At 36.3% G+C, this 10841-nt stretch overlaps 2 protein-coding genes across 2 annotated transcripts; both read right to left on the bottom strand.

The window, feature by feature from the left end:
* On the bottom strand, positions 1 to 5067 carry LOC129579838 (armadillo segment polarity protein-like; the record flags this gene model as incomplete). The annotated part of the gene is given in 4 exon segments (XM_055470017.1): positions 1 to 558; positions 633 to 1185; positions 2261 to 2333; positions 4966 to 5067. Coding segments are annotated over 3 exon segments (1142 nt in total), but the record flags the coding sequence as incomplete, so codon positions are not given.
* Positions 5068 to 8378: 3311 nt separating this feature from the next.
* LOC129579837 (armadillo segment polarity protein-like) lies at positions 8379 to 10835 on the bottom strand. Its single transcript, XM_055470016.1, has 6 exons — positions 10263 to 10835; positions 9986 to 10186; positions 9635 to 9901; positions 9436 to 9529; positions 8873 to 9230; positions 8379 to 8514 (listed from the first exon to the last, which is right to left on the bottom strand). The coding sequence occupies exons 1-5, from the start codon at positions 10818 to 10820 to the stop codon at positions 9217 to 9219; spliced, it is 1134 nt and encodes a 377-aa protein (XP_055325991.1). The 5' UTR covers positions 10821 to 10835; the 3' UTR covers positions 8379 to 8514; positions 8873 to 9216.
* Between the last annotated feature and the right edge of the window lie 6 nt (positions 10836 to 10841).

Genomic DNA, 10841 nt, shown 5'->3' with positions numbered 1-10841 from the left:
GTCAAGTGCATGGCCAATGCTTGCATACCACCAGCTCCGACAATTGCTGGTTTGTTGCTTGAACAAACCGACAGGACCTTCAGAACGCGTGATGTGGTCCACAACAATTTCTCGTAATCGTTGGAGCGCATAATGCGAACCAATTCATTGGGGCCGCCTGAAGCCAAAATGATCAATTTGCTCTCTTGATTGCCGTAGGCAAGGATCTGAAGACAATCGGTGACGATTGCCAGGAATTTGACATTGTTGCGCTGCAACAACTGTACCATTTTCTGTAGGCCACCAGCCAAACGGACGGCCGTCTTCGATCCATCTTGATGGAGGAGCAAATTGTGCAATGTGGTGATCGCGTAGAAAAGCACTGACTCAATGGGCGATGATAAGAGCTTCACCAATGCCGGAATGCCGCCACTCTTGAAAATGGCGAGTAAGCCTTGGCGATGGTGCGATAAATTATGCAATGTGCCGACGGCACCTTTGGTCGTCTCCAGGTCGTTCGAGGTGGAAATGGCCTGAACGAGGGCCTGAATCATTGCATTACTTTGCATGATTGCGTGTCTGAAAGGAAAACGATAAAATCAATTAGAATTTGGCCGCCGAGTGGGCTGAATGTGATCAATTGCGTGGCATACCTGGAAGCTTCTTTGCGCGATAGCTGATGCACCAGCATGGCGGCGTGCGAAACATTGTAGTTGTCTTCGTCGTTCAGAAGCTTAATCAATTCGGGTATAGCGTGCGTGGCCAAATCGGCATCGTCTTGATAGTTGATCAAATTAACGACGGCATGTTTAAGCATCTGCGATGGTTCGGACAAGCGTTGAACGGCAGTCGGCTGTTGCGAATCGAATTGTGTCGATGGAATGTTAATTCCTTCCTCGAGAGTTTCTGGGAACATGGCAGCACGAACGCGTTGCGAACGAGTTTGACTCAATTGAGCGTTCATATCATCGACTTGCTCTTGCGTGAAGTTCTGCGTATACGCAGCTTGATCCATATCAAACATCAACGGGTCATTTTCCATTCCGTCATCTTCTTCGTGACCACTCAATGATGGCACTTGAGTCACCGCTCCCGATTGGATACCAGAATCGCAGAGATACGAACTCTGCTGCCACATCATAGTCTGCTCCTTGGCAGACATCATATCCTGTGGATGCGAATTGTTGTATTGCTGGTGTTGAGGCACTGCAAGTAGGCATAAAAGGAGAAAAAAAATATAACAAGAACGTTTCGTTAGAAAAATCAATAAAGCGAAAGACATTTTTTTTTCATGTCAAAAATAAAAACTGTACAAAAAGAACGCGCACAAAATATTTAAAATGAGAAAATTGTTCAAGGAGATGAAGCGTTCGAAAAAGAATTCCACTCCATTCGATTCTCATGTATTAACATATTTCCAGTATATATATTTTTTTTTCGGTTCGAGTCTCCTCGTATTATTATGCGCTTCAGTGCTCGATTGTGCTCGCATACTCCTACCATTTAATTTTCTCTACACACACACAATGTTTTCCATTCGGAGGAAAAACAGCAACGCAGCAGCACAACAAGCCGCTACTACGTCGATCTATCATGAAAATTGTTCTCAAACTCCCTCCTCTCAGATTCGAGATTGAAAAAAAAACGAGATCAAAGGAAAAAATTGTTAGCGTTGAATCGTTATGTGAGTTATGCCATCGGTTGAAATGGAATATGTTTTACCCTCGGCTATTCGCTTTCTGTTTTGTTCTGCTGTTCGTTCTATGTGTGCACGTGTACGTGCGGGCGAACGAGCGCTGTTGTTTGTGGTGGTTTTTGCTGTGCTTTATGTTTCATTTTTCATCTATTGCTTTCAAACGTTCTACAGCCGAATCTAACTATCACAATACATATTCTTTCTTCAGCAGCAGCAACAACAACAAAAGCCTCAGAGAATCAAGAAATCCGAAATACTTGCGTCGATAACCATTTCTATTTTCGTCGCTTTTACATTGGGAACATTGGTTGAAAACCTTTATACATTTACGGCGCATTAAATTTATTGGAAAAAACTCGATGCAAAATCAATAGAGTGAATGTCAAATAAAAATCAGATCTCGCCTGATTTTAATGCAATTCGTTGATTGTGAATACGAATTGACAATGGGATTTTAGAGTTTAAAATGGAATCACAAATCAAATGCAATGCACTTCAATTGATTTATCGGTTTTTATCAAAAGGCCAAGAAAACAAACTAAGCAAAAAATAAAGTTATCTTCGATGAGGAAAAAAGTTACTTACTGCCTCGATTCTGCACTGGATTGTAGCTCATGACGACAATCTCACGTTAGATTGTTTTGAGAAAATGTTTGCTCTGTAAATTGAATTGTGAAAGAAAAATTAATAAATGGTTAGAAATTGGTAAATTTATTTTTAAATGAAATATTGAAACTACGCTTTTTGTATTCAAACAAAAGTACACACGCATACAAAAAACAAACACACATACGTCTAGGTATAGATTCTGAACTTTAGAATGTGACTTTGCTTTGAAATATTTTTTTCTATTAAAACCCGAAGTTTATACTGTGTGATTGAATTTCTTTTTTAAAAAAATCGATTTCTTACTTTCTCTTTCTTTTCTATTCAAATTTCGATAAACTCTAGCAAAATCGTAATTTCAATGAACATTCTACACTTGTTTTTTCAGTGCAATTAACAAGTGAAACCTAAAAATGAAATGACACAATTTCCTCTTTCTTCTACAGACATTTGTCTATCATAAAAGAAATAATCTATTTCATTTGAGTTCAGTGAGTAAACGCACAGGCACACACAAATGGGCTGGTTATTTGAAGTAGTGTGGATTCATTAGAAGAACGGTTAAAGAGATAAGAATGAAGCACAATTCAGCGATTGAAGAGTCGAAGTGTGTGAGAGATAGGCTAACTCGCACTCGTTCCGAACCGAATCCCGTCTTTCACGTTATTTTTTTTCCGATGTTTTGCTTTCATTCGTCTTAGTTGTAGTCACAATAATTCGGGTGAATCGTATGAAGTGCACTTGTACACCAGCATACGTCGACTACGTCGTAAAGTATACCATACACACATGCATGCTGGTGGAATTAGGTGTTGGAGTAGTACCCACTACATTTGTCAGCCGTGTGAGTAAGCTGTATGAATAATGCAATTTTTCACATAAAAGGCTCAATCAAGTCAGTTGTATTGTGCAAAGCATACACATTATGATTATGTGCATTTGATTAAAGTCAATTCGCAATATTTGATTGAAAAAAAATATATATTAAGGAGAAAATCACAAGGCATAGCACACATAGCACTTGCGCTTAATTAGAAACCTTCAGCAATCAAACAAATGAAGTCTTTTCATCGGTAGCAGTCATGTGCACGCATTACTCAATCGCCCTAAAGCCATGTATTTTCACAACATCCAAGAGGGTGTGCAAAATTTTCGCTAACATCAAAAGTGATCCATGCCTCGGCAAGGAAAACTCCTCGCTGAACGAAATTCGTTCGACAATATTCATGATCAAACCATAATGAAACAATCTTTTAAGCGTTTTATACGTGTATGTGTAACGCCACAGTCAGAAATAACCTAATGAACACTCGTTCAATTAAAATGGAATCTTTAAATAGCTCGGTTTTGGTGTAGTTGTTGTTTGGTTTTTGATTACATTGCACAGGAAATAACAAAATGCGGCTACGATTCATCGGCTCTTGTTGTACCTTATAAACATACACATACACATACACGGTATATTTTTGGTTTTAACGATTTGTTTCTCATTTTATTTATTTTCTCTTTTTTCGAGTGCTTCGTACAGCGTTGAGCAAAACCTGTTTGGAAAGCATCGATTTTATGCTTGTACACTGCATGTAGCTCACACAGCCGACATCGACATTGTTTCAGGTAGTAGAATTTTTTTTAGGATAGAACAAAGATGCAAAGAAAAGGCAACAACAATAACAACGCAAGAATTCTTCTTTAAAATGTTCCTCTTTTCAATTTGGATGGACCCGAATGAAAAGAGAACGTTTTTTTCAAATAAAAAATTCCATTTTAAAACTGTACAAAAAAGAATTCACTCGAATATTCCCTTTCGAAACCAAGAGATGATGATGAAATTGTTGCTAAAAGTCGTAAACGAATTCGATACGCTGTCGGGTACGAGTTATAGAAATTGGTCACAAAACATGCATTACTCATGCCCCAAGTCATATTTTCAAAATATCTGGTATTCCATTCACTACCGACTTCGTCTCTCTTTTATTTTACGATAATTGTAAATTCACGCATCGTTCTCGGAGCAATGAAAATATTTCCATTTTTATATACATTCCAACTTGGGCGCACATAGGGTCTCTGAATCATACACATAAAATTGTAAACGAACACTGATATTTTTTTCTTGTACTTTATAAACAAGTCGCGCATATTTAAAGGGAAAAAAATAAAAGATATAGAAAGCAAATTCTTTGTATGTTGTTTGTTTCTAATTCTCTTATGCCTCGTTCGTGTAGCCGCTATTTGTATTGCACCTCTGCATACATTGATTTATGAGTGCATGGTTTTCTCTTCTATTTCTACGTCTTCTTCTTCTTTTTTTTTGTCATTCATATCGTACTGTGGAATGGAATTGCACCAAGTGAAAAACATGGCCGATTTATTTTGATTTTTTTCACAATATTCTTATGATTTGCGTTTTAATTCAAATTGAATTGAAGAATGGGATCGAAAAACGCTTCAAAAGTACAAACAAAACAAAAATAAATCGGCCATGTGTGTTTTTAGCTCCGTGCAATTCGTTTACAGTACAGGTTCAATCACGTTTTGTATACAACCGAGCACTGTCTCTCTACACACACCCACAATTCAATGTTTGATTCAGCCTTTCTCAACACAATTCACAATACAAAATGAACACAACTTTTTTTCCAGTTTTATTTTTGCTCACAAATATTCCATAGAACATTTCTTACCGCTGCTTTTCAATTCAACCAAATCACTTAGCTCGATATTCGTTTCGAATATAGAGAAAATAAACTATTTGTTGAAAGGTTTTTTTCTGTTTGTTTCTCTTTCTTGTTTTTTGAGATCCGAATTTTTGTGTATCGGTACATTCACAACGTTGCGCTGCTCGTATCGTACTAACACACAGAGTGTTATTTTAAATACACAAGTCTGTGCGAACGTCGTTCTTCTCTTTCTCGTCTCTCCAATCATTCGTGTTTGATATAGCCGCTTATGTGTGTGTGTTAGTGCTGCTACTCTCTAGCTCACGGTACGTGTATGTCTGTGTATGCCTTTGCGCAACGTATTTCGAGAGTACGTTCCTGAACTGTTCATTGACTGTTTACATAGATTTTGCTCATTTTCCATTTTGGATTATCACTACCAATTGTTTTTTCATTTCAATTGTATTGAATGAAATACCATGTCGCGAATTTCAATTTTACCTTCATTTTAAAAACAGCAGATTAAAAGAAGAAGATTTGTTTATTTCAAATTGATAAAACTTATAATTTTTATCGATGAATGCAACCCATTATGACACTTGGAATGGAGAGAAAAAGACACTTGGAATGTTTTCATCATAGCAATTGTAACGATTTTCTTTTGAATGAATTCCAAACTTTAGTTTCTAAACAATTGAAAAAATCACAAAAATATCACAAAATCTGAATGCGTTTTGTATTTATCATTTAGGGGAATGTACCCATGTGTAGGACGTACCCATGAGTGGGACACCGCCATATTTTTGATAGAATTGAATGCTATTACAAAAATTTGTTCTATGAAAGTTTTCTTTTTATGAATACAAACTTTTGATGGTATATAGATGAGAATAGACTCATGCGTATAGTCGGCCGAATTGAACGAAGTAGTCAAATTTTGTCAAAGAAAAGTTTTTTGAAGATTTTTTCATGAGTGCAGAAATACGATTTCTTCTGGTGATTTCAAGTTGATTTTATGTTACAAGCAATGCCTAATTTAAGGAATTTCGAATTTTGACAATATGCGATTGCTTCGAAAATTGTGGCAATTGTAGAATGAAACAGACAACTCTTTAAGAAAACTGGGACTATCTAGTCTAAGATTCAAGACAATAAACCGATGGCTTCATCTACCAAGTCTTCCTGTAACTTACAAGTATAAGGTAAGGATTGTAATTTAGCATAGCAATCGAAAATGTGACTTATTTGCTTTAGAATTTTTTTTCTGCACCATCTTTCCAAAGTGGTGTGATTCCCATGAGTGGTACAGTCCTTGTTTTATGAGTGAAATGTATGTTTTTTTTGTTTTTTTTTTATGTGAATGCGAAAAATCAGTTGTTTTGGCCTCTTTAAACGTTTTTACAAAAATAAATATCTATAAAAAATCATATTCTCAGACTTTCACTTTATGTTTAGATAATATCCGGGGATTTTCAGTAAGTGTCCCACTCATGGGTACAATTTTTTAAATTTTCAAAAATTAACATTTTACGAAATATTCAATAACTTTTTTTCAAATTGCAATATAAAGCCACATTTACCTTCAAAAGTTAGCTAACCTCCATAGCTTTCGATTGATATATAAAAGTTTATATATTTCATTCTAAAAAATATACTTATGATTGAAAAACAAAACGTGTCCCACTCATGGGTACATTCCCTTACCAATGAGCAATTTATGCACACTGAGTCAATAGCAAAGGTCAATAGGTTATTTGCGGGGCATAATTGCTTAATTGAAGAATTGCAATTATTCTTTTGGCCGAACACACACATATGAAAATTGCAAAACGAATGAATGGCACAATTTCTGCAACACAATAACTATGTAACGAATTAGTCGTTGTTTAATTGCCCTTAATATAAATTCGCTATCCAATGTAAAATGATAAAATTTTGGCTTCGACAATATCTCAGTCAAAACCATGTGAATGTTCAATAGATTTCGAATTTGAAAGCTTATGTTCCAATTTCATAAGTATGCAAATTATATCTGAATGCATTTCGTGTGTCTCTGTTCGGATGCCTCTGATTCTTTTATCAATTGTCTCCGGTGATAAATCTGTGTCAAATGATCATTTTTTAAATGGAACCTGTGATTTCAAGGGGTAAATCACAAAAAAAATGTGTGATGATCCTAAACGCGTGTTAATCCATAACAAATCAATTAACGATGAAATATTCTTCTTGACTCTGCGTAAATGGCCGCTGATTTAATATCAAAATCATCATGTGTGAAACTGGTGGCTATTGTTAGATTTTGTCACCTATTCGCTATTCGCCTAGATCACTGCAATTTAAGCATCGCCATATATACGGAGTACGTTATTCGTCTACTTACTTGTTTGGTAGAATAGGGTTTTAATCCAATTGACCAAATTCAATGTAAATATTTTTAGTGCAAGGTATTCAACTCATATTCATTCTAACCAGAAAAATAAAACTATGCGTTATATATATCGAGTGTATGTATGTGTTTTTTCCATGTGTGAAAGCGATGAAAATTTTACTTGAATATTCATCAACATTACCATGTGCAATTTTTCATTTCTACACAATAAAAAACAAGAATTTGAATGATGATTGATATAAATGTGTTATGTATTGAATATGAAAAATCATATATGCTTACATAGCTACGATCTATTTGAAAACAAATAATCAAAATATATAGAAAAAAGTAGGAAAAAAATATAAAATTTTGAAAGAATAAAACTTAATCCATTCTATGTGTATAAAAAAAGTCTTTACGAATGAAAATATAATGGACTCAAATAAAAGTAAAAAAAAGAAGTAAAAAATGGAAAATGAACATTGTCTCTGTTTGTCGATTCGGGTGAAATCTGGTTTGTACGTTACTCTAAATATGTTTGTGTATAGATTTAACATTCATCTTACAATCTAAAAACAACTGATATTTGTTTTGATTTAAGTCTAGTGAAGAAGAAAACTGTCGTCGATAAACTGATTTAGTCAAATTTTGTGTGTTTAACATTAATGTATCTTTTGAATGAAAGATTCCCGAAAAAACTATACGAAGAAAGAACGAAAAAGTTTCATAAAGACACACTTTCACCCTGTTTGTTCGATTCAAAAACCTAATTAAGCGATTTTACGAGACAATTTGTTTTTGTAATTCATCATTTGATCATCATTGGATCATCATTAGGTTTTCTTTTTTTTCCTCTTTTTTATACTAATAGTAATCTTTTTTGTCAAGTGTTATCGAGAGAGAGAGAGAAAAAGAACGAAAGGAATTCAGTTTTAGCTGCGTATTTTTGATTATGTTGCCATAATGTTGTCAGCGAACTGTCGAATTGAAATCACTGCGCATCACAGATTACAAGTCGGTGTCGTACCATGCGGCCGTTTGATTATCACCGGCTGGGGGAGAGGGCATCGAGTCCAACAGTTCGCCCGCACCAATTTCTCCGACATCCATATCCATTTCGTACGGTGATGTTGGTCCCAACGATGGGCTGCACAATTCCAGACCTTGGAACGAATCAATTGGTATTGGCAATGTTTCGTACGCTGAAATGATAGCAACAGTTTATGTTGAAAACGAAAAATGAAATTAAAATCAAGATAAAGGAATGAAAAACAAACCAAAATAATAATTAATAACAAACAAATCAAGAGATCGAACATTCTACCAATAAACCAATACCAAATACCAGAAAAAGAACTGAAATTTGAAACCAAAAATGGAAAATAAGCAAACCATAAACGAAGGTTGAAATGTTCAACTTGGAAACAGTAATGCATGCAAAATCATTTGAAAAACGGTTAAAATTGTTGAACAACTCAAACTTGAAACAATAATCATCTCAGGGAACTCAAGCAGCAAAACGTTTGAAATTTAATTGAATAATAAAAGTTGATCAATCACCTATCCTGTGTTAGTTTTTTTTGGCTTTTTCTTAACATCCCATTTGTTCTTTGCAATTAAATTGGTTGCAGTTATTCGTTGTTGGATTATTTTGTGTGATGATTTAAAACTAAAGTTACGTTTGCTTGTTATAATGTTATGACTAGACACTGGCATTAGGTTCTTGTTTTTGTTTTTTTTTGTTTGTTAAAACTTAAATTACATAATCATCCCATTTTCAGCCTTAATCAAATGATCAAACGAAAGAAAATCAAAATGGAAGACTGAAAATTTGTTTTTTTTGCGGTATTTCATTGAGATCTAAATTGCTAACGTGTTTTTCATTTCTTTTGCTGAGCATTAATTTAGGTTGGCTTAGCTATAAAGAGAACAATTGCATGGAAAATAGAAAGAGAGATAGAAAACGGTGAGTTTTTCTTAGGTTAGCTTCTCTTTCGAGCGTAAAGAGATGAAGATGGTTTTAGTTACGATTTTGTGTGATTAGTCAAATGGTTAATGTTTTAAATTGATGGAGTGTGTTTTTTGTTAGCGTATTTCGTTGGTTTGACTCCAAAATTATATACCTTGTTGGAACATCCGTCCACCGTGAGAGCTGTGAACACTGGGTGGGCCCTGTCCGTATAATCCCTCGTATGCTTGATCGACTCCAAGCATATCCTGTGGAATGAAGTAATTTCATAAATACATATGCATATGAACAGGGAAAAAAGAAGCCAAAAATAATGACTAGGTTCGTGAAAATTAGGCAAGTAATCAAACAACCTGAAGATCTGGTCCGAGACCTATGTCATTTGGCCATGCAGTTTCGTCTCGTAACAATGAATTGGTCAACTCAACGGACAGACGTTTTCGATATTCTGTGGATTTGTCCTCGCTCATTCGGAAGAGAATGGCGGCTGCGTATGTGGCAACACCTTCGTTACGTGAATGCAACAAGTCAGTGAGTGGTGAAGTTGCGCCAGCGGCTTCGATCATGTCAGCGCTCTCCTTATCAGAGGCCAACTCACACAAAACTCCAGCAGCGACACGCTATGGAAATTCAAAGATTAATTAGTTACAAATACTAGAAATATTTTCGATTTATACCGATGCTAGCCTCCGATTCGTTCGTACCTGAATGTTTTCAATGTCACTCGAAAGCAAAGCGACAAATATCGGAATTACTTCTTGTTGGCGGATCAACACTTTGTTGTGTGAGTCTCTTGCGAGGATGTGCAATGCACCGACAGTGCCTTCAACGATCTCCTCCATTCGAACCCCATCAGCATATGCGCCGGGCTGTTGAGATCCATTGCTAGCCATTGACGAGCGTTGCTAAACGAAATCAAAATCAAAACAAAACATTCAGAATTTTTCCTCTTTCGCATGACTCAAACAACATTGTACTTACGATATCCTGTTGTGCCTTGTTCAACAAGAGGATCAAGCAGTGGAGCGCATTTTGTTCACGCAGTGGCGCATGATTGGCTTGGCACAAAGCTAAGTTACGAATCAATCCAATAACGGCTTTGATCAATGGCCAGCGTGATGGAGGGTTCAACAGTTTGACAACAACACGTATACCGTAATTGATCAAGCGAACCGCATTCTGTGCCATCTCGGCCAACTCGTGACGTGAAGTCAAATGGCGCAATGCACAAACGGCCGGTTCAGTGATCTCCTCACGATCGCCAGCATTGATGATTGTATTGACCAGTGCTTCGACGCCGTTCACCTGGCAAACAATCTGTTTGTTGCGCTGATTGTTGCACGTCAAATTGGACAAGATTCCGGCGGCGCAGGTCACAAAGTTGGCATCTTGTGAGCCGAGAATGTGGACCAAGTTTTGTAATAAAATGTCGAGTCCATCGGTTTTGGTGGCTGCGTCGGATAAATTACGCAATGTCCACAAGCAATTCTGTACCAAACGCTGTGACGGATTAGTCAAGTGCATGGCCAATGCTTGCATACCACCAGCTCCGACAATTGC

Source organism: Sitodiplosis mosellana, unplaced genomic scaffold (assembly GCF_009176505.1).
Source record: "Sitodiplosis mosellana isolate CC-2019 unplaced genomic scaffold, AAFC_SMos_1.0 Smas_scaffold_6632, whole genome shotgun sequence".
Classification (NCBI taxonomy): domain Eukaryota; kingdom Metazoa; phylum Arthropoda; class Insecta; order Diptera; family Cecidomyiidae; genus Sitodiplosis; species Sitodiplosis mosellana.
Note: the sequence above shows the minus strand (reverse complement) of the source record. Positions and strands in the feature narration are given on the sequence as shown.

Excerpts from the sequence above, each read along its gene's own strand:
- LOC129579837 (XM_055470016.1), bottom strand. The coding sequence starts at position 10,820 with ATGCAAGCATTGGCCATGCACTTGACTAATCCGTCACAGCGTTTGGTA. Across the intron at positions 10,187-10,262 it reads ACAAGGCACAACAGGATATC|CAACGCTCGTCAATGGCTAG; the intron begins GTAAGTACAATG and ends GATTTCGTTTAG. Across the intron at positions 9,902-9,985 it reads GTGACATTGAAAACATTCAG|CGTGTCGCTGCTGGAGTTTT; the intron begins GTACGAACGAAT and ends GAATTTCCATAG.